Source organism: Pipistrellus hanaki (genome assembly GCF_964339955.1).
Source record: "Pipistrellus hanaki genome assembly, chromosome: 13".
Lineage (NCBI taxonomy): Eukaryota > Metazoa > Chordata > Mammalia > Chiroptera > Vespertilionidae > Pipistrellus > Pipistrellus hanaki.
This window is the reverse complement of record NC_140515.1, coordinates 26,054,382-26,077,573: the sequence shown is the minus strand read 5'-3', so window position 1 is coordinate 26,077,573 and position 23,192 is coordinate 26,054,382. Positions and strand designations below refer to the sequence as shown.

Here is a 23,192-nt window from a genome sequence, read left to right as displayed (position 1 = left end):
AGGCTGAGGAGGGTCTGCCTTCCCCTGGCCGCGCTCTGGCCCAGCTCATGGTGAGTCACTGGCTCCGGCCGGTTCTGGGCTGCGGCCCTCCTGTGAAGGGGCTCACAGCTCCTCTGACCGAGGCCAAGCTCCTGAGGGCAGGGACCTCACTAGTCCCACCTCCTTAGCTGTGATGCCTTCTCTGGCTGTCCATTCCCTCATCTCAAAATGGCATAATTCATCTTTAAGTATCTTCTTGTTTTTATTTCTGAGATTCTATCAGCCGACATCTGAGCTCACACTTCCGTAACTCAGCGTTACTGTCCTTGTCCCACTGGGAGTCGGTTCCCACGGACCCCTTTGCTGACTCACCTCCATCGAGGGACTCCTGAGTGCTTTCCCTCCCCGGACCCCCTGCCTCTCTGCTCTGTTCCCAGCAGAATCCCCATGGTGACGGAGGAGGTGGCGCGTGAAGCCCTCCTCAGCTTCGTGAGCTCCAAATGCTGCTATGGCCGCTCAGCCGCCAGGGATCTGGTCATCCAGCAGATGAAGCAGCAGATGCTGTGCCGGGTAAGGGGCCGGCCTGGGGGGCCGTGTGCAGGGTAAGGGGCCGGCCTTGGGGGCCGTGTGCAGGGTAAGGGGCTGGCCTGGGGGGGGGGTGCAGGGTAAGGGGCCAGTCGGGGGAGAGGGGGGGCTGTGTACAGGGTAAGGAGCCAGTCTGGGGGGCCGTGTGCAGGGTAAGGGGCGGGTCTGGGGGTGTATGTAGGGTAAGGGGCCAGCCTGGGGGACTGGGTGCAGGGTAAGGGGCTGGCATGGGGGGCTGTCCAGGGTAAAGAACTGGCCTGGCAGGGAGTGGTTAGAGCAGGGATCTGGGGAGAGAGGCCTCTGCGGAGCTGTGTGGCCTTGGGCAAGTCCACTGACTTCTCTGGGTCTCCGTTTCCTCACGTGAGGAAGGAGCAGCCAGGCGTGTCCTCGATACCTTTCCGCTGTGATCCTGAGGACGAGGATCCAGGAGGGTGTTGGCGCCAGGCAGATCACTTCCTCTGGAAGGGGATCCTCAGGGCAGTGGATGGATTCCAGGGGCCTCCATCTGTCAGAGGCAGTTGCTGCTCCAAAACTTGCCTCCTAGAACATTCCTCGTGTAAAGAAATGTGGGGACCCGAAACCGCCCCATTGTGAGCTGAAACTGGGGAGGTTTCCTGGGCCCGCAGACCGCCCTGCTGCCGTGCCGGGGCGGCTGGAGCAGAAGTCGCTGTGGGCAGCCTGCCCTGAGCAGCCCCCGTGGGTGTGCGGGACCCCTGGGCTCCCCGCTTTGCACAGCGCTCGGCGTTCCGAACGGGCCGGGAGTGTGTGGGTGGACGTGGTGTCTGTTTCTCTGCAGTATCGCCTGGAGACTTTCAGCGAATCCAGGATCAGCGAATGGACATTTCAGCCCTTCACTAGTGAGTTGTCTGCAGTGGGTGTCGTGGGGAGCAGATCTGGCAGGGGGTGGGCTTAGCACTCCCCTGAATGAGATGCTCCGCTCGGGCCTCTGTTTCGCTGTCCCCTGCAAAATGAGAGGGAGGCTTTCACCTTGGAGACTCACTTCCCCATGCTGGTCTCAGCGCCTGCTTGCTGTCCAGAAAGCAGTTGGCAGAAGGTCCTGAGAAGGCCTTGCTCGTGCTGCCACGGGGGAGATGGCACGGGCAGCATGTGTGCTCAGGCGTCTGCTGCCCCCCAGGTCCCCGTTCACTGGGCCAGCCCCCCTCCAGCCGACCCCGCTAAGGCCCTGGGTTCTGTCTAGGAAGCCCACACCCTACCTCAGGGGTCCTCAAACTTTTTAAAGTGGGGGCCAGATCACGGTCCCTCAGAGAGCTGGAGGGCCGGACTATATGAACTACTAATTCCTACTGTAACACCTCGGCTGCGCTCACTGCCCAAAAAACCTGGCGGGCCGGATCAGACTCCTCTGCGGGCCGCATGTGGCCCGCGGGCCGTAGTTTGAAGACCCCTGGCCTTTTCCTCTGCCGGCCACTTTGCTTCATCCCTCACGTCTCAGCTCACACGTTGCCTCTTTTCTGAAGCCTTTTGGCATTTCTTCGCCCACCAGTCTGGTCCCCGGCAGAGTGAGGCAATCTTCCGGGGTCTCGGAGCCCTTTATGTGATTCTTCGCCAAAGCGCTTACCCTCGGGTTGTAGCTGCGTCGGTCCCCTTGGACAGAAGAGGAAGAAGCCGGTGGGGAGGAGTCGATAGGGGGGATAGCTCCTGTGTATTGCGCCCCAGCCTGTGCCGGCCCCGCGCTGGCACGTAGATGCCGTCTGTGTAATTGTCACTGCCGTCCCCTGTGGTAAGTGGGAAATTATCCCCATTTTAGAGATGAGACCGTTGAAGGTCAGAGCGGTCAGGTGACTTGTCTAGTGTGACACAGCTAGGAAGTAGAAGAATCAGGAGTCAAACCCAAGACTCTTCAACCCCAAAGCTGGGGTGCTTCACTACGAACTCCAGGGGGCCCCTACCTACCCTTCCCGGCAGCACCAGGGTCTGGCCTACGCCTGGCACCCAGGGAAGGCTCGCGCTATTTGGCGACTAAACGAAAGCTTATCCTGGCTGCCGCTTGCTGTTCTTACAACGACCGCTTCTGTGTCAGACCACGTGGTGGACGGGCCGAGAAGAGGGACCTCTCCCAAGCTCTGGGACATCAAGGTCCAGGTCCCCCCGATGTTCCAGGAGGAAACCAGGAAGTTCCAGGTCCCTCACTCGTCGCTGGTCAAGGTAACACGGCTGTCCTAACGCCCGCTTCTCCCTGGCTGGTTTTCCAGAGGCTGTGGGTTTCCTGGAACGTTAGCCTTCTGGAAAGGAAACCCCAAACCCGGGGCTGTAGGGCTATTTCTTGGCTGTCTACTCACACAGCAAAAGAACGGTCCCATTGACACAGTCTGTCTCCAGCTTTAAATGGTGAGCATTCACATTCCTAAACCCTCTGAGCCTTTATCCGCCCCCACCCCAGCCACCCCCTGTGGCCTGGCAGTGGACGGCTGAAGGGATGAAGTGCTGAAGGATACATATAAAGGGAAAACGTGTGGAAGTTAGTAGGGGGACAGGGTTTAACTTCTCTCCTGTTTCACGGGAACTTAATCATGCCCCAAAGCAAGGGTAACCGAACCTATGACAGGAGCACGGCCGAGACCCCTCCTGTGGTGTCTCAGCTGATCGCCTGTCTGGTCTCCTCTGTGGACGGGGACTCAGGCCTGCGATGTGCCCGTGCGTCTTCCTCGCACCGTGAGGTGGAGGACGCCGGGAGCTCAGTGGAGTGTCCGTTGTTTTGACCAGCGATTCCACTCCAGTAGCTAGCTCGTTGCCGTTCACAGAAATGCCGTCCATTTTTTTACGGCTCCTGCTCCCAGAGCCCCCTCAGCCCCCTCAGCCACACAGTGGGCAAAGGACAAGGCCTTTGCGACTCCGCCTGAGCGTAAGTTAGGACGTGGGGCTGGGAGAGCAGGTCCCCTTCCCAGCACCCAGGCCGGGCCGGCCGGGCTCTGAGCTCTCCTGGGCCCGGCAGTCACGGCCCTTGGGGATGCTGGTCGGTGGAAAGGCCGTCGTCTCCCTCTGGCTCTGAATGGCGCCCCTCTGTTTGGGATGGAGACATGGGGGCAGGGGCGGGGGTGGGGGCGGGGAAACGGCAGGTGACTGAGAAACTGGACCCGAGGAAAGCGTTTCTCCCTCAGGAATGCCACAAGTGCCACGGGCGGGGACACTACAAGTGCAGCGGCTGCCACGGGGCCTCCATGGTGAGTCTGTGTGGCTGACGGTAAGTGCAGTGTGGGCGGAGGAGCCCCCTGGGGCAGAGGCTTGGGCTGGGGGCCTAACAGTGGGACCCAGGGAGTCATTCCCCCGGCTGGATCTCCGCTTTCCCACCTGTAAAATGGGAAAGGGGGATTGGGCGGTTTCTATTGGCCTTTTTCACTTTGATGGATTATGATTTTAATTTTGCTCTTTTTTTCTCACCCACCTATGAGCCCCTAGGCCCAGCAAGAGGACTAAGGCCTGGGTCCTTCCCACCAGGGTCCCCTGCCGGGGGAGGCACAGTGGCCTCCCCTCATAGTGCAGAGTGATGGGTGCAGAGAAGGTCATGTTCATAGGGCTTCCAGTTTCCGAGGGCCACTGTGATAGGTCACCACAAACGGTGCCTTAGGACAGTGGTCGGCAAACTGCGGCTCGCGAGCCACATGCAGCTCTTTGGCCCCTTGAGTGTGGCTCTTCCACAAAATACCACGGCCTGGGCGAGTCTGTTTTGAAGAAGTGGTGTTAGAAGAAGTTTAAGTTTAAAAAATTTGGCTCTCAAAAGAAATTTCAATCATTGTACTGTTGATATTTGGCTCTGTTGACTAATGAGTTTGCCGACCACTGCCTTAGGACAAAAGGCATTTATTCTCTCACAGTCCTGGGGGCTGGAAGTCCAGCATCAGGGTGTCAGCGGGGCGGTCCCTTCTGGAGGCTCTGAGGGAGGAGCCACCGCCTGAGCTGTGGGCAACCGCTGGCACTCCTGGGCATCCTTGGCTTGTGGCTGCATCCCTCCAGTCTCCGCCCCCGCCCTCCATGGCCATCTCCCTGGGTGTCTCTGTGGCCTCCTGGCCTCCTTATAAAGACGCTGGGATTGGACTTAGGGCCCACCTAGTCCAGGATGACCTCATTTTAACTACTTAGTCTGCGAAGACGAGTTCCGAATGAGGTCTTTCTGAGGCTCTGTTGGGTGTAAATTTTGGTGGGGGAGACGGGACACTATTCCACAGTGTCCCGGACAGGCCCCTAAGCACACAGCCAGGCTGTGGTGGCATCAGCATTCCTGCATACGCTTCCAGGGCTACTCATGGTTCCAGGAGTCGCACCGAGCTCCTCACGTGTTCTCAGCTCTCCCATTTACACCTAATCCTCTGGGCACATGCTGACCACTGTCACTCTGAGCTGTGTCTCCCTCCACCCTCCCTCTGACTGCCTGCCACTCCACCCCATGGCTGCCCTCCTTCTGCCTGCTGTGTGCTCACACCTCTGCCCGCCTGAACTCCATGTGGGGCCACGCCTGCCCAGTCTGTTCTGTGCCTTCACTCCTGCTGTTCACCTCCTCCCAATGTCATTTCTGTGCCTTCCTCCACCCCTGCTCCTCTTCATCTCCTCCTCCTTCAGCTCCTCTACATCTCCTCCTCCTTCCCCTCCTCTTCATCTCCTCCTCTTCATCTCCTCCTCCTCCTCTCCTCTACATCTCCTCCTCTTCCAGCTCCTCTACATCTCCTCCTCCTCCCCCTCCTCTTCATCTCCTCCTCCTCCCCCTTCTTTACATCTCCTCCTCCTCCCCCTCCTCTTCATCTCCTCCTCCTCCAGCTCCTCTTCATCTCCTCCTCCTCCCCCTCCTCTACATCTCCTCCTCCTCCAGCTCCTCTACATCTCCTCCTCCTCCCCCTCCTCTTCATCTCCTCCTCCTCCAGCTCCTCTCTCAGGCTCCCCTTGGAGTGTCCCCACCGCCCACGCTGAGCCCCCTCGGGAGCGTTGCCTGAGTCACCTCTGGGGGCTCTCCAAGATGAGACCCCATGTCCAACACCAGGTCCCTTGGCCACCTGCCCCTCTCCCTGCTCCCTCTGCCATGGCTGCTTGGTTAGGGGACAGTCCCAGGAATTACAGGGTTCAATGAGGAGCAGGGAGGCAGCTGCCCCCGGATGGAGGACGGAGAGCCCCTGAAAGCCTCCGGAGGGGCCCTAAGATCACACCGTCCCACCCTCCCACTGTCCAGGGGGAGGGGTGGAGGCCCAGGGAGGGGAAGGGCTGCTCAGTCACCGGGTCAGGATTTGACCGCGTGTGGGAGGCTCTCTGCCCCACTTCCCTGTGCGGCGGGGGACTGAGGCCTGTGTGTCGGCAGGTGAGGTGCCCCTCCTGCAGCGGAGCCAAGCGCAGAGCCAAGCAGCCCGGGCGGTGCCAGCTGTGCGCGGGGTCGGGCAGGCACAGGTAGGAGCAGGTCTCCCTGGTTTTCATCGTCTGCCCTTCTGAAAGGCGGCCAGGATCCCTGTCTGCTTGTCACTCCTGGTCCCGAGGCTCTGTGGGCACATGTCTGTGGGGCGGCTGGCTGTTCCTGAGGGGGGCCTGACATTTCCGACAAGACGGGAACCCCTCGAGCAATGGGTCAGGCGCTGCGGGAAGGAGGGGGAAAGTCAGGAAGGAGACCGGTTCCTGCTCAGGCCGGCGCGGGGAGTGCTCACAGACAAGCAGCCAAAGCCGAGATTCTTGACTCCCTGAGGGCCTGGGCCTGGGCAGACCCTTGCTTTTAACTCACTGCAGGGTGAACGGAGGCGCCCAGGAAGGCTGGTTGATTGACTAAACAACCAACAAAGCTGCATCTCTGTTCACAGGGCTTTGCATTTTGTAAACCGGGGCCTTTAATGTATTGTATTTATAAATCTTTTTTTTTAAAAAATATATTTTATTGATTTTTTTACAATGAGGAAGAGAGAGGGATAGAGAGTTAGAAACATCCATGAGAGAGAATCATCGATCAGCTGCCTCTTGCACACCCCCTACTGCCGCAACCAAGGTACATGCCCTTGACCGGAATCGAACCTGGGACACTTCAATCCGCAGTCTGAAGCACTATCCACTGAGCCAAATCGGTTTTGGCTATAAATCTTTAAAGGGAAACAGGAAACCGTGAGGAGTTGAAATTATTCAAAGTTGTGTTGGTTAAAGACACTTTTAGCTCCTGAAGGCCCTGGCCGTCCTTCTAACCAGCCTGATGGTGACGGTGACATTCTAGCTGGCCTGCCCCCTGTGACTGGTAAAGGAGGCTCAGGTGTCTTTCATTTACAAGTGAAAGAAATCCAATTCAAACCGGCTTCAGCTAAAACATAAATGTAGAGTCCTCCCGAACAGAAACACCCAGGAATAGATTTCTGAGAAGGCTTCAGGCACGGCTGGATCCAGGTGCTTAAACAGTCTCTCTGAGAATCTGTCTCCACTCCGCACTGTGCTTTCCTTTGTGATGGTGTTAGTCTCAGGCACGCTGTCTCCTGCTGTGGCAGAGGGAGCATCAGCAGCTCCATGCTTAGTAACCGCATTAGGAGAGAATATCCCTTTCCTGAACGTTCCAATAGAAATTCTAGGGTGGGTCTCCTGGCATGTCCCTGGGTCACGTGCCCATCTTTGTATCAGCCACTGGGCCAGGGAGATGGACAAAGCTGGTCATAGACGGGGTGGGCAAGCCCGTGAACCGTAGAGACGGGGTGGGAGAAGGGTGGTCTCCGAAGGGAACTGGGGCGCTGCCACCGGAAGAAAGAGGTCTAGACTGCGGGAAGGTGGAAGCAGCCCATGCCCAGCACAGTCCCTCCATGAACAAGGGTTTGGGATGGGGCCCCCAGCAGCCACCAGGGCCTGGGAGCGTCTGAGCGGCACTGACGCCCTGTCCCTCGCAGGTGCAGCACGTGTTCGGGGCGGGGGAACAAGACCTGTGCCACCTGCAAGGGCGAGAAGAAGCTGCTGCACTTTGTCCAGCTGGTCATCGTGTGGTACGTGGCCGTGTCTCCGTGCGTGGCCCCGTGCGTGGCCCCGCGGCCTGAACTGGTTTCTGCAGAGAGACCACGTGGTTGGGGCTTGTGCACACAGTACAGGGACCCGCGGGGGGTGGGAGGGGGAGGGGACGCGTGTGGGAAGGGCTAAAGCTACCAGGGAAGGGGAGAGAGATCCCTGGAAGAGATACAGGGTGGCAGGCCGCTGGTGGCTTTAGAACTGACCGACTTCACGTGCCCACATCACCACTTCCTAGTGCCGCAGCCTCTCCACATCTGGCGTCCCCCTGGGTCCTAACTCCCCAGGTTGGGAAGGGTCCAGGCCTTAAGGGGTTCCCCCAGGGGGCACTTTGCGAGGCTCACACAGGGGAGGATGGCATGAGCTGCAGGTACCTGCCTGGCTGCCCAGTGCACAGCTGACCGTGCTGGCCCAGGGAGGTCAAGAACCTGCCCCGTCCCTGCAGCCCAGGCCTGCCTGACCCCACCCTCACGTTCTTGCCGCCCCCATGCGCTTTACCTGCAGGAAGAACAACCTGTTTGAGTTTGTGTCCGAGCACCGGCTGAACTGCCCCGCACAGCTCCTAGCCAAAGCCAAAGGAGAGAACCTCTTTAAGGACGAAAACACGACAGTAAGGGGGGTGTGCAAGCACCACACCAAGCTGCGCGCCTCTCTGGCTCTTCTGGCTCCTCTGTGGGCACTGCATTCATTTAGAACGGGGTGGGGGGGGTGCATAAGGGGGCACGTCCAGCCCTCGGGCCCTTACGGCCCATGAAATCATGTGGTCTGGCCCTGCCCAGCCATGAGGGGTGAGTTAATTAAACGTTTGCCCAAATATAGCAAGCTAATTTTTAAGATGATAATTCTATATGGCCCACAGGTGATGTTATAAGTATCCAATGGCCCTCGGCAGCAAAGAGGTTCCCCACCCCTGCTCTAGAAGGACAGGCTGGGAGGGATGAGAGCGGCCTGGTCAGGCCAGAGGCCTCGGGGACCCCCACGGGGCCAGTCCTCCTTGAACGTCACATACCAGACCCTTCTTCCCTTTTCCCTTCCCCCCTCCTCTTCCTTCCTTCCTTCACAACCTTGGGGACCCCCCTCCTGTGTGAGGCACCATTCTGACCAACAACATCCTCACCTCGTAGATGTCACAGTCTGGGGTGAGAGAAGATGATAGCATGGACCGCAGTGTCGGAAGGCAGTAAGGGTCACTGAGAAATACGCAGCCAGGGGAGGAGGCCGGAAGTGTAGGGGGGCGGGGCAGGGGGTGACAGTGGGGGTGGATCAGGTGGCCATGGGAGTGAGGGTGTCTGGCAGACGTAACAGTTCGCAGAGGCCTGGCAGAGCGGCAGAGCAGGGGCGCTGGAGGGCAGACAGCCAGGTGGAGCAAGGAGCTAAGACACGAACTGTGCCAGCAGCCAGGTCAGGGAGGGTCCTGTGGGCCAGGGGCTGTCCCAGGCCCTTGTCCTGCCCTTATAAATAAAGTTTTATTGGAACATAGCCATGCCCGTTGGTTTAGGTGTTGCCTGTGGCTGGCTTTGTGCTGCGGGGCGGAGTCATTGGGACAGAGGGCGATGGCCCGCAGAGCCTGCGTACAGATGCGTGGCCCTTTACGGAAAGGGTCTGCCTGCCCTGCTGTGGCCTCGGCAGAGCTCTGCCTGGTGGGAGGCCTGAGCAGGGTCCTCGTGCTGATTGCTCTGAGGGGGTCAGGTGCTCAGCCTCCTTTTATTTCTTCTTTCGTTCTCTCTTCTTTACAGTATTGTGACCTTTCTAGATTGGTTTCTTTCACTCTGTCCTACGCGTTTTAAAAAAAATTGAGATATCATTGACATATATCATTAGATTAGCTCTTAGGTGCGCAACAGGATGATTGGATTTATGTAGATATTGTGAAATGATCGCCACGAGAAGTCTAGTTAACATCCATCACCATACATAGTTATTTGGCATTTTTTTTTTCTTGTAACGAGAACTTGTAAGATCTGTTCTCTCAGCAGCTTTCATGTGTCCAACGCAGTATTACTTACGACAGTTGCCACACTGTTCATCACATCCCTGGGACTTCTTTTATAGCTGCAAGCGTGTGTCTCTTGACCTCCTCTCACCCCCTTCCTCCACCCCTCACTGGCCTCTGGCAGCCGTCAATCTGTTCTCTGTATCTATGAGTCTGGTCGCTTTGCTCATATTAGGTTCCACATACAAGTGAAAACATAGGGTATTTGTCTTCCTGTCTGACTTATTTCACTTGGCATGATCCCCTCCAGGTGGGAATGCCAGGTCTCCCTTCTTCCCGTGGCTGAGCAGGATTTCTCAGCCTCCTTCCTCTGCCCCATCGCTGCGCTTCCTCCAGGCCCCAGGCAGGCGCCACCCCCCTGGGAACCCGCACACCTTCGTCCCCCCAAGGCAGCCTCAGGGCCTTGCTGGGGTCCCGTGGGGTCCTTGTGGTGAGGAGTGCTGTGTCCTCAGCCCCCACTCAGTGGCATTCCCAACAGGCTGTGGGTCATTAAGGGTCTGGAGCAGGGGTCTTCAAACTTTTTAAAGTGGGGGCCAGATCACGGTCCCTCAGAGAGCTGGAGGGCCGGACTATATGAACTACTAATTCCTACTGTAACACCTTGGCTGCGCTCACTGCCCAAAAAACCTGGCGGGCAGGATCAGACTCCCCTGGGGGCTGCATGTGGCCCGCGGGCCGTAGTTTGAAGACCCCTGGTCTGGAGGCTTCAGCCCCACCACCGGCTTGCTGCATGGCCTCCCTCGGGCCCTTCCCAATTATGCTCACTCCGTCCACCTGAAACCCATTGCCAAGGCTCCAGGTGCCGGCACTCGGCCAGCAGCGAGGCCTGAGGCCGTGCGTGTCTCTCCGCAGGTGTACCCCCTGGCGGACTTCCCGCTGCGGGAGATCTCGCTGGCCTCCCAGCGCGGCATCGCCCAGCACAGCGCCGCCACCCTGGCCTCCAGGGCCCGCGTCCTGCAGCAGGTGAGCAGGCCAGGCCGAGGCCGCGTCTGGGACCAGGAAAGGGCGGTTCCCTCTGCCTGGGCCTCCTTCCTGAGGAGGCAGGGAGGGAGGGTGGCAGGGGAGTCTCAGTCTGAGGAACAGGAGGTGGACTGGGGGCCGAGCTGGGGCCAGTGTGGCCGGGGCAGCGAGCTGGACGGGCCACACAGTCTGTGGTGACAGGTTTGATTGTTATGCTGAGAGCGACAGGAAGCTACTGCAGGGTTTTGAGCAGGGAGGTGGCTCAGTGTGATTTTGACCCAAACCTTCCCGATATTCAGAGGGGAAGGGAAATCTCAAATCCAGGGTGGTAGGCAGGGTGGGAACCCAGGGCATTTCCCAAGTCCCAGCCTGTCTTCCCCAAGCCTCCCCCGGGCAGGGGCGGCAGCCAGGCGGGGTTGCCTTGGTGCTGTATCCCTGTGGCCACTAGGTGGCAATGGTGCCGTCCACGTCCCCAGGGCTAGGCTTGCCTTGGTGCTGTATCCTAGTGGCCCATAGATGGCAGTGGTACCCGTCGTATCCCCAGGAGTGGCTTTAGGCTTCCTGGCAGCTGGCTGGAAGCTGCTGGGTGGAGGGTGAGGTTTGGACAGGGAATGCCCAGGGCCAGCTCTGGGAAGGGGATTGTCAGGGGGGCTCAGACCCTGGCTCTTGTGCAGTCTAACCTGGCCATGGCCACCTCCTCCTCCTCTTTGAAGCTGAGTTTCTCACCTGGGGACAAAGAAATGCTAAAATGGCCTCCTGGAGGTTTGTAAGGATGAGACAACATTCTTTTTCTTTTTTTAAAAATCGTATTAAATTTATTGGAATGACTTGTTAATGAGATTATGTAGGTTTCAAGTGTACAATTCTAAATACACCTGTATACTGATTGCATTGTATGCTCACCACCCAAAGTCTCGTCTCCTTCCATCACCATGTATTTGATCCCCTTTACCCTCCTCAATCTCCCCCTCCCCACCCCCCTCTGATCATCACCATACTGTTGTTTGTGTCTGTGAGTTTCTTATTTGTTGATTTTAGTTTTATATCCCACATATGATATATGAGTGGGGGCCCTCAGCGGGAAGTCCGCCAGGGGGTACACCTGCGGAGAGACACGCATGGCCTCAGGCCTCGCTGCTGGCCGAGTGCCGGCACATATTTTATCCACCTGACAAAAAAAGTCAGGTGGATAAAATCATGTGGCTGTTGACTTTATCCACCTGACTTTTTTTTGCTTATCATAATGTTCTTGAGATCTATCCATGTTGTGGCAAATGGCAGCATTTCATCTTTCCTTACGGCTGAGTAGTATTTCATTGTGTACGTGTTCCATCTTCTTTATCCGTCATCTATCTAAGGACACGCTGGCCATCTCCATGTCTTGGCCACTGTGAACAACCTTCTGTACCAAAATGTCCAGGGAGGTCTTTTATTTCCAAAGTTATTAGTTGGAGACCAGTCTCTGGCATGTGGAGAAGTCTCAGTCTCACAGTCTCATTTGGTTGTCTAAGCAACCCTGTGACAGAGAAGTTTTGTTCCCATTTCACAGATGAGGAAACCGAGGCCCAGATAGAGGAAGTGTGGGATCCCACGGAAAGCTTTGTGGAAATGACACCCTGACTCTGATCCCCCGTCTGCTGCAATGCCATGTCTCCCCTCAAATCCCTACCCCCCACCCCCCTGTAGTAGGGAGCATTTTCTCAAACCCTCCCCCACCCCCAGCCTGTTTCACCCTTTCCCCAGGGCCCTGAACCACCACCTACAGCAACAGGACTTGGCTCCTTACTTAAGGAGGGGAAGTGAGAGGGCCTGTTTCTGGGCCGGCCATGCCACCTCCCTCCCTCTGGGTCCGAGATCCCCAAACCTGAGTCTTGGGCAGGGGCAGAGCCAGTGCGGAAGAACGTAGGGTTTTGACGGAAAGCCTAGCCCACAGCATGTCCCCAGGAATGCTTCGCTTCAGTGACCAGGGGTGACTGTGCTGGGTCAGCCGCATCTGCAGTTGTCATTACAAAACAGCTCATGGGGGCGGGTGCCTCAGAGGGAGGCCAGCGCCCTCACCCAGGGCGGCTGCTTGTCCCGTTCGGGACCCCTCCAGTTGGGAAGGTCGTTGAGTCACTGATCAGAGAAGGGGCCACGGAGGGAGGGACTTTAGGGCCACGCTGTAGGAGGGAGGGAGTGTCCCAGGCTCTTGGGTGGAGGAGGGTGCTGGGAGAGATTGGAGCATTGAACAGGTCCAGCTATGGTGAGGAGCTGGGGCTTGACCTCACATCTTCCAAACCGGAAATCCCATGAGCCCATGGGCCTTATTTGTAAAAGGAGGGGAATATTTGAGACTTTTCTCAAAGGAGGGTGGATGCAAAACCATGGTAAGAGAGGGCAGGGGTCTGAGAAAATTGCCTGAATCAGCCTACCAAACTTTGGAATTTCTTTGGTGTCAATGTTTATCCTGAAATGCAATTCAAATGGTATAACCACTCCCTAATATGTCCATGGTTGTTGTAATATAAAAATGTTTAAAATGACTTTCTCCTCTACTTTTCTCCCTCCTCCCCACCCACCCCCACCTGACATAAATGCTCTGGGAGATGTCCCCTTTGGCCGGTGACTCCCCGTGCACCCCATTCCCCCTCCCAGGATGCCTGTGCCTCCACTGCACGGCACCTAGAACCAGAGGGTTCGGCTTGGGCCCGAGCTTAGCGTTTCTGTAGGAATGTCGTGGGAGGCACAGCTAGAAAGGCAGATGGCAGCCAAGATGCCAACTCCAGAGCAAACGCTGCAGCCCGCAGGTGGTAGGGAGCAGGAGAGTGGCCTGAGCAGGGCCCTGAGGTTTCCCCCGGCCGGCTGTCTCCTCAGCGCCAGACCATCGAGCTGATCCCGCTCACGGAGGTGAGTTACTGGTACCAGGGGAAGACGAGCGTCTACTACATCTACGGCACCGACCACCGGGTGTACGCGGCCGACTACCCCGAGCGGTTCTGCTGCAGCTGCACCATCCTCTGACTCAGCCCGGCTGCCCCCAGCCCGCCGCGCACACCCACCAGGAGGACGCCGAGGCCTCGGAGCGCACGCATCACTGGCTGCTTTGGACAGTCACTCACCGATGATGCTGGCGTGTCTGTCCTTCCAGAGAATTCGCCTCACCATCTACCAAGCACAGGGCGTTCCGGAACTCCGCCGGCGGCCTCCATCCTGTGTCTCACCTGCAACAGCTCAACTCCATGCAACCCTTCAGGACACACAGAGCAAAGGCGGTGCCTGGCTGCGTGTGGGGCGGCCCCCCCTTTCCCTGGGCCAGGCGCTCCTCTGCGCACGGATCGGCTGCCCCTTCACGCACACCAAGGAGGGCGCTCGGGCACGAAGTACCTTCCTATCCTAGATCTTGACTTCCTGTGGGGCAGGAATTCAGACACGGCCATCCTGGGCAGGGTTTATCTCTGCTGCGTGATGCCTGGGACCCCTCCCGGGAAGACCGGAAGGCTGCGATGGCTCCGGGGCAGGGGCTGAGATCACCTGAAGGCCGGTCACCAGAGATCTGGGGCTGGCGTGGCTGTTGGCTGGGACCTCCGCCGGGCTGTCAGCTGGAGCACCTGCACGCGGCCTCTCCGTGCAGCCTGGGCTTCCTCACAATGTGGCTGCCGTAGGCTCAGTGCCCCTCACAGCCCCCGTTCCCGAAAGGGCGAGCACACCTGCTGTGTTGGACAGACGGAGGGTGTGCATGTGTGTGTGTGTCGGGGAGGGGAGTCAAGGGCAGGCCGAGGTGCTCCTTAGACTGGGGGTGACTCTGACTGTGGAGACAGAGCCTGGTGGTGGCGGGGGAGACAGGGAGGGTTCCTCCAGGCTTCCCACTCCTCTTCCCCGGAAGCTCTGGAGCTCTGTGTGCTCCGCCTGGAGGCTCCGGCTCTGGTTGGCCGACAAGGGAGGCCAGCCCCCCTCCCTTGGTGTCCCCACCCACCTTCCTGGTCTCAGAGGGGGTTCTTCTGCCCCGGGGGCCTGCACAATGGAGGGGACGGGTGGTGGAGTCCGGGAAAGCAGATGCCGCCGTGCCTGGGGCGTCCCACCATGAAGCTCCTCCCCACGTCTCACAGGACTGTGGAAATCCCACGACATTCATGCCGAACCGAGTCAGACAGACTCTCATCAGTTACCCCTGAGCACAGGCCGATGTTTATATAGAGCCAACTCCTCTGATTTCCCAGACTCCTTTGTAATGGCTTCTGGCTGAAACTGGTTTGGCTCAGTGCATAGAGTGTCGGCCTGCGGACTGAAAGGTCCCAGGTTCGATTCCAGTCAAGGGCATGTACCTTGGTTGTGGGGACATCCCCAGTAGGGGGTGTGCAGGAGGCAGCTGATCGATGATTCTCTCTCATTGATGTTTCAACTCTCTATCCCTCTTTCTTCCTCTCTATAAAAAATCAATAAAATATTAAAAAAAAAAAAAAAAAAGAAAAAAGAAAAGAAATGGCTTGTGATCCTCTCCCTCCCCTCAAGTCCACACCCGTAGCTGATGATGTCACGGGCCCTCTGGGCCTGCGCATTCCCTCAGACTGAATACACGTGTTGAAAAGCCACTTTCTTCTCACTTCTCCTTTATTGTTACTTTGGGCATTCAATGGCCTTTTTAAAAAATGGAATGTAAATGGTATATTAATGTCTCAGTATATCACATGCAAGTGTCATTTCAGGATAAACCGGGACCATGCACACTGTTGGCCTGTGACCCCATGAGAACATCCAGCGGGAGGGAGGGGTGCAAAGGGCGCTGTTCCAGTGGAGGCCCCGGGAGCCCCCACCACAGGCCCTCATCCCCACGGACCGGCCAAGTCCCAGAGGATCGGGGCCTCTGCTCGGTAACCGGTGTCCTCTGCCGTGTCCTCTGCGTGTGCCTTTGCTGCAGCCAGGGTATGACTATAGGCCAGGGGTCCTCAAACTTTTTAAAGTGGGGGCCAGATCACGGTCCCTCAGAGAGCTGGAGGGCCGGACTATATGAACTACTAATTCCTACTGTAACACCTCGGCTGCGCTCACTGCCCAAAAAACCTGGCGGGCCGGATCAGACTCCTCTGCGGGCCGCATGTGGCCCGCGGGCCGTAGTTTGAAGACCCCTGCTATAGGCCCCCCTTCTCTGAGGACTGACTGGCTCTGACTGTGGAGCCCAGACCCAGCCGATGTCGTGGGGGGTAGAGAGGGTGCACAGGGCAGCCCTCACCCCAAAACTGACCACCATGGATGTGGCTCTGCTCCCCATACAACTTCGCTTTGGAACATCAGATGCAAGTGCTCGCCTTTTCTGTGTTGCCCTGCTGAGCAGGCGCTAGGTGTCCCTCTGCCAGAGCCATGCTGGGCTCAGTGGGGTTCGCAGAGGGCTGACGTCTCTGCTTGGAGCCCACAGGGTGGCATGTGTGCAGAGAAGGAAGGAATCCCTGGGAATCGGGGAGCTTTACCACATGCGCATGTGTCAGACACAAATTGGTGGTGATAGCTACAAGTGTATGTATGTATGTGTATGTGTATATGTGTGCCTGGCATGTGTGTATGCACGCTATGAATGTACATGTGTGCATGGCATGTGCGTGTGTATTTGTGCACATGTGATGAATGTGTATCCATATGTGTGTATGCACGCATATGTGTGCATGGTGTGTGCACATGCTTCTGTGTGCATGTGTGCACAAATTTGTGCATCCATGGTGAATGTATGTGTGCATGCATGGTGTGTGTGTGTATCTGTATGTACATGGGGTCTGTGTGTGCTGGCCAGGTGGGGAACATCACTACTCAGAAGGCAGGAGGGACTTCCTCCCCTGTTTCCCCCCCTTTACGGCCCCCCTCATTGTTGGTATTCCCAACACCAGCCGGCAGCACAGCTCAGCTTGTCGCTCCATAGCCGGCTCTCATTTCTAGTTCACGTGCAGCCCCTGACTCGGAGGGTGAGGAGAGAACTGTGTTTCCTCATGGTTGGGACGAACACCTTAAGTGGAATTACGTTTCCCAGCAGGGAAGAACCTTCCAGATGCAGCGGCTTGGCCCTGACGGCTTGTGCTCAGAATCCCAATCTCCTTTTGCTCCCATTTAACCGACAGGGCCTGTGGGGAGAGCATGGGGCGGGAGCAGGTGCACTCTGGTTCCCATCCCAGCCTCGCTGGTTCCCAGCTGCGTGACACCGGCAGCTCTGGCAGCCTCACTGAGCCGCAGTTTCCCCGTCTGTGAGGTGGGGCTGACCCTGCTTGCTTTTCGGGGGAGAAGAGGTTAAAGGAGATCAGGTGCGGGGCTCAGAGTCGTGGGAGCTCAGCACCTGGGCAGGCTGTCTCCCCGAATGAGTGAAACTCCTTTCGTGGGGTGTGCTGAATGCTTGTCACAGATGGCCGTCTGTGAGCTGACACTCGGGCCCACACACCGCAGCGGTGACTGCCAGAGACCCTGCTTTCTTCATCCTTCAGCTTCACTCAGGCACCCCCTTCCCAGGCATCAGCCCCTCCTCAGAGGCTGCGGTTGTCCCATGATTTGCATCTGCCTCCTGCGCTGCCAGCCTCGGTGCCAGAAATTCTTCCACGGGTTGCACTGTCAGGTGGCCTGGCCAGCTCAGCGACGATGTGTCCTTTTATCTCCTGGGGGTCAGGTTTTTTATTTATTTTATTTTATTTTATTTTATTTTATTGGTTAAACTAAAACAAATAGTAGTACATATATCTCCTTTCCCCCCCATTGACCTCCCCTCCCCTCTCCTCACCGCGCACATGCCTTCACGGGCCCCCTGCCTCCCCATGTCTGCGTCCACTGGTTATGCCTATGTGCATGCACACAAGTCCTTCGGGTCAGGTCCTTTGGGAAAGGGTGTTTTGTACTGTGAGGAGTTGGGTTGAATCCTGCTTTTCCTTTTCTCATTTTTCCTTTCCTTTCTCATGGCACCATTTACATCTCCCCCCAAATGCAATCTTACATGAGACTCGGATGTAAACACATGATTGCTGTGATGGGGTGTGTGTGAGAAGGCGGGGCCCAGAGCCCTCCCTGACGCCTGTCTCTCCTCCCCGGAGCCCCTGCCTTCAGGAGCCCAGGGAGCAGCCCAACAGGCGCAGGCTCTGGGAGTCAGAGGTGGGTGCACCCCTGACCGACCACTGGGGTCTCCTGGAGACTCCCTCCCGCCCTGCCTCCCTCTCTTTCTCCCTCTCTCCCTCCCTCCCTCCCTCCCTTTCCTCTTCCCTCCCTCCCTCCCTCCCTCCTTCCTTCCCTCCCTCCCTTTCCTCTTCCCTCCCTCCCTCCCTCCCTTTCCTCTTCCCTCCCTCCCTCCTTCTCTCCCTCCCTTCCCTTCCCTCCCTCCCTTCCGAGTTAAGCCTTTGACATGACCTCACTTTCTGACGGAGTGTTTCTCAGAGTGGAAAAGGCACTGTAGAAATGTGTTAGGTCACTCTGGGTATTCTTCCTGGACTCTGGAGCAGAAGGGCCCCAGAGCATCCCGATTTGGGGTCCCCTCCCTCTACCCTGGTCCCCGGTGGCGGAGGGTGTTGCCACCTGTCTTCATGTTCAAGTCTGGGTGTTTCCTTGCTTTGCCCCAGCGGGCGGAGCTGAAGTTTCCGGCTAAAGGAAAGGTGTGGCCTGGGCTTGAGGAGCGGGTTCATCTTTAGCCCAGGTTAGTCATTGTCGGTGTGGTGGCCCTCGGATTCTGTTCCGTGACTGGACAGTCAGGCAGGACTGAGGGGTCCGGGACACTGTGGGGGAGAGAGTGCAGTGTGGTAGAGAGCCACATGGTGTGGCCTCCGTGGCCACAGTCTGGGGTAACATCCTGGCTCAATGGCAGCTTGCCGGAGACCCCCCTGTGAATGGGAGCGGTGGCTGCTAGGACTGCGGGCGACGAAATGACAGCGTATGGGGTGCGCATGGCACACGAGCTCACGAGAGAGCTGAGCTGTAGTAGGTGAGGGGATCCAGGGAGGACGATATCAGACTCAGCATCTGGGGAAGAAGGGTGTTACAGACTGAATGTTGTGTCCCCCAAAACGTATGTTCCTATTCTAACCCCTGATGTGATGGAATCAGGAGGTGGGGCCTCTGAGGTCATCAGAGCAGAGGCCTCGTAAGTGGGATCGGTGCCCTTATGAGCGGGACCCCAGAGAGCCCCCTCGGTGTGAGGTTAGAGTGAGAAGAGGGCCGTCTGAGAGCTGACACTCGGGCCCACACCAGACACCAAGTCTGTGGTTTGCCTTGATCTTGGACTTCCGGCCCCCAGACCGGGAGACATTTCCCGTTTATAAGCCCCCAGGTCTGTGGTCTTCTGTCATCACAGCCCGCACAGCCCCAGAGCGTGGAGGTGGAGAATCCGAGGCCACAGGAGGCAGGCAGCGACTCCAAAGGCAGTCCTCGGACACCCAGATTCCAGCCCCACCCCAGATACCCGGGCGCTGGTGCCTGAGATCAGGAAACCCTAACCAATGCCCCACGATGGTTCTCACGCATAATCAGAAGTGGAGATTGGATTTGGAGTCAGAATGATGGGGCTTTGGAATCAGAACCCTCCGCCTTGCATTTCACTTCTTGGCTCCCCATGGGCTTACCATCTCTACATCCCGTTTCCTCATCTGGGCAGCGAGGTAGCCTGGCCCGGGGCTCACTCCTGTCCTCCCTACCTTGCCAGGTTGTCTGAAGCCTCACATAAGACACAGACTGTGAAAGCGCTTTGCAAACTAAAGCGAAACTATTGTTCTCATTGGGAAGGAGTGGGAACAACAGTTTTCCAAGGCTTCCTGCTGCTTTTGACTCTGTCCACCAGAGGGCAGCAGGCGTCCGCACATAGAGCCTCCGTGCGGTCCTTGTGGGTGAAATCAACTTCAGGAGGGTCTCTCATTCCCAGCAGGCCCTGGGCTATGGGGTCAGCCTCAGAAAGCTTCAGAGATGCATTTAGTTTGTCTGCTATTACTCATAGACTCCATGCAAAACTGTTCTATCCTAAGGCGCATGGGAAACAACAGTACATTTAGAAAGCCATGCTTGAGATGCCAAACTAGAGGTCATGGTCTAGGTCAGCACCTTAGCTCCTTCCTTTCCTTTCTTTTCCTTTCCTTTCCTTTCCTTTCCTTTCCTTTCCTTTCCTTTCCTTTCCTTTCCTTTCCTTTCCTTTCCTTTCCTTTCCTTTCCTTTCCTTTCCTTTCCTTTCCTTTCCTTTCCTTTCCTTTCCTTTCCTTTCCTTTCCTCTTCTTCTTCTTAATTTTTTTTGTATATATATTTTATTGATTTTTTACACAGAGGGAGAGGGACAGAGAGCCAGAAACATTGATGAGAGAGAAACACTGACCAACTGCCTCCTGAACACACACACACACACACACACACACACACACACACACACTGGGGATGTTGTACAATCAAGGCACATGCCCTTGACCAGAATTGAACCTGGGACCCTTCAGTCCCCAGGCCAACGCTCTATCCACTGAGCCAAACTGGTTTCAGCTCTTCTCTTCTCTCCCTTTTCTTTCTTTCCTCCCTTCCCTTTCCTTCCCTTCCTTTCCATTCATCCATTCATTCATTAGTTCATTCATTCAAAACATGAGCTGAGTCCCTTTGTGCTGGGCACTAACTTGGCCAGGCAAGGGGAAACGAAGGTGAATCAGGCATTGACCTGGCCTTCACAATAGCCGCGAGCATTTCTGGATCCCACCCACGTGTCAGTTCTGTTCCCAGTTCTTTATGGGTCCACTGACGTGAGTCCCTCCAGGTGGGCATTACCGACAGAGGAGGGGACTGAGGCCCAGAGAAGTTAAATCAAGGTCTCACGTCCAGGGAAAAGCAGGGATCTGAACATGGGCGGTCTGGCTGCAGAGCCCACACTCTGTCTGGTTTAGTGGGGGAAGGTAGGCATGATAATGACTCAGCAATAAGAGCTGTGAGAGGCTCTTGCCTTATTCACTCCTGTTCCCAGGCATGCTGAGGATGCCTCACTGAGCTGGGTCATGGGAAGTGCTAGGGAGTGGATGCCCCAGGAGCAACCCTGCACCCAGGGCCCAGTGAGTTGGAGGATAAAGAGTAACTCTGACCTGTGTTCTATAGCGCCCCCTAGTGCTCCCCAGTGGGACTGAGCTCCTGGTGCCCAGGGCAATACCCTGCTCCCTGGCTTCTTCCTCTGTCTCACTGGCCTGAGCTCCTACTATTTTTCAGGGATCACCTGCCAACTAACCTATTCCCGCTGCAGTCCTTGGTGAGGATCTGCTGCTGGTGACACCGTGTCTCTGTGAAGTTTGTATCCCTTGAGGACCAGGCTGGGGCTGGGAGCCATGAGGCCGCAGAGACCCTGAGGGCATAGGTCTGGCCCTAAGGAGCAGAGAAGGCTCTCAGGAGGGAGGTCATTTGAGCTCTCACTCTGGACCTCCGTTAACTATTAACTCCCTCGTGGTTTCCTCCTTGCCTTTGGAACTCATGTGCTTCTCTGAGGCCATGATCCAGCCCCCCACCCTCACCCTCTCCGTCTGCCCCCTCCCCGGATCCCAGGGTCTTCTGAGTCCTGCATTGTCATTCTCAAAGCATTCACTTCCCACATAGTGACCAGGCGTGCTGACCTACAGATCGCCTCTGCTTGGCTTTCATGGGGCCACAGGCCACCCAGTTCACCGGGGGCCTCGGTTCTCACCTCGGTAAGAGGGGGACGGTAGTGCTTCCCCCACCAGGCGCTGAGTGTCTCCGTGTGATGAGGCGAGAACAGGCTCTGACCACAGGCAGCTTTGGGAACCCCAAAATGCAGTAGGGCCGAGCAGCACTGTGCTCTAATCTTGTGAGTGAAGGGAGCTCAGGCACTAGCCGCCTCTCCTCACCCCTTCCCGGGTGCTGTCAGTCTGTTTGTCTGGTGTCCTGGGTCCCTGGAAGAACTGAAGGAAAGATGCTCTACTCTTGCCTATTTCGAGGCAAGAGTAGAGCATCTTTCCTTCGATTCTTCCAGGGACCCAGGATTCCAGGAAAGATGCCCCCAATCACCAAGAAGCCCACGCATCGCACCCTCGAGGCTCATGTCAAAACAGTCCTCCCGACTCCATCCAGGAGCCCTTGTTATGCTCACAGAACCCGTGGAGGCCCCTCTGGCATCTCTGCCAAGCCCTGGGACGCCTCTAACCTGGCGTTGGCAGGAGCCACACAGCTTCAGTTCCTGTTCCCTTTCGCACTGATTGCAGCAGATAATGACCGTGCCAGGCATTTATTAGCATCTGTGAAGGGCCAGGCGCTGCTCTAACCGGCTGTCTGGCTTTCAGTCCTGGGTGCAGATGGAGTGTGCCGGTATAGACCGTGTGTGTGTGTGTGTGTGTGTGTGTGTGTGTGTGTATGTATGTATGAAGGGGTGACCCCAGGGACTCCAGGGGACAAGTGTGCGGACCAGCTGACAGTGGCCTGCCCAGGCTGGGCGGGCAGAGGGGCTGCCTGCCTGCCGGCTGGGAACCACTATGGCTGCTGGGCCTCTTGCTCAAGCTGGTGGTCCTAGGCCATCTCGTTAGCCCCCCTGAGAGCAAAGCAGCTTCATTTTGGAGCGCAGGAAAGGGTGCTAGCCATGGCTTCCTGTTTGTGTCACTGCTGAGGACAGGGTGACTAACAGAGCCCTGTGTGATCCTTCTCCCTGCCAATCATCCATGGGAGGGGAATTACTTACATACCAAACAAGGTAAGACACAAGTAGTGTACACACACTCACAGCATGTAAGTGGTAAGTTGTAAAATCACCTTGGCATTTGAATAGAATCCACCTGGATTTATCAATCTCTGTGACCTCAGTCTGCCCAGCTGCAGAGTGGGACTGCAGTCATGTCTACTCCTCCTGCAGCTCCTGTGAGGACTGGAGTATGAAGTGTCCGGGGAGCCCTGAGAACAGGGCCTGGCACACACCTGGCACTGGATAATGATTATGGCGTTAATCCGACATCAGCGATTATTATGATGCCTATTGGTTCTGTCTTGGAGAGTCATTTGGGACTTAAATGGGGAAATGCTGGGCACAGAGTTAATGCTCACTAAAGGGTGTGATCATTATGTTTCACTGAGTTTGTTTTGCCCTCACTTGGTATCCACTCTCGACCTAAGGGAAAGTTGGAATTCCTTTTCTCACTTGAAAAATGTGCAACTAGAAGCCAGGCAGGCAGAATTGCACACTCACGGCATGCGTGTGCCCAGAGGCTCAAATGATGCTTGTAGGAACCCATTTCTCTCTGCCTCTTGTCCTGTCGGTGGCAAGCTGTCCACTTCAGATCCAGGCTCACACGGCCCCTCTCAGCAACTCCTCTCAGCAAATCCAAGAGGGCATGGATTTCCTGCTTGTTCTAGAAAAAGTTCCAGAACGGAGACTCAGTGGGCCAAATTGCCAGCCTAGAGCCCATCCCTGTGGCCTGGGTGGTGAAATGAGCTGAGTTGCCGGACCAGGCTCCAGGGAATGGGACCAACCCCATGAAAATCTCCTGGGTCCAGAGGGTGAAGGCTGGTTCCTTAGGAGAAGCTGGTTCTGTCCCAGAAGGGGAGGGGAGTCTAGGCAGCAAACCACCCAGGACCAGGGCAGCATTTCTGCTCATTCTGGAATCAGGGCACCCCGCCGCCAACCTCTGCATCCTGGCACAGTAAGCTTGGACCTTCTCAGTGTCACACGTGAACTTGAGAAACCCCGGCTGGGGCGCTTCCTCTGAGGATGCAGGGCTGGGCTGGCAACTCTGTCTACACCTCCTGGGTTCTGGCTGAGGCTGGGCAGGGGTGTCAGACT

General features: G+C 56.9%; 1 protein-coding gene across 1 annotated transcript in view; it reads left to right on the top strand.

The window, feature by feature from the left end:
• SSUH2 (ssu-2 homolog) overlaps positions 1-14,866 on the top strand; it is a 28,149-nt gene extending 13,283 nt beyond the window's left edge. The window contains exons 4-12 of the mRNA XM_084901575.1: positions 420-549; positions 1,361-1,421; positions 2,606-2,730; positions 3,684-3,746; positions 5,867-5,952; positions 7,410-7,502; positions 8,026-8,131; positions 10,367-10,477; positions 13,328-14,866. Coding sequence (XP_084757701.1) covers positions 420-549; positions 1,361-1,421; positions 2,606-2,730; positions 3,684-3,746; positions 5,867-5,952; positions 7,410-7,502; positions 8,026-8,131; positions 10,367-10,477; positions 13,328-13,474 — 922 coding nt within the window. The 3' untranslated portion in view covers positions 13,475-14,866. The remainder of the gene's footprint in view (positions 1-419; positions 550-1,360; positions 1,422-2,605; positions 2,731-3,683; positions 3,747-5,866; positions 5,953-7,409; positions 7,503-8,025; positions 8,132-10,366; positions 10,478-13,327) is intronic.
• The last annotated feature ends 8,326 nt before the right edge of the window (positions 14,867-23,192 follow it).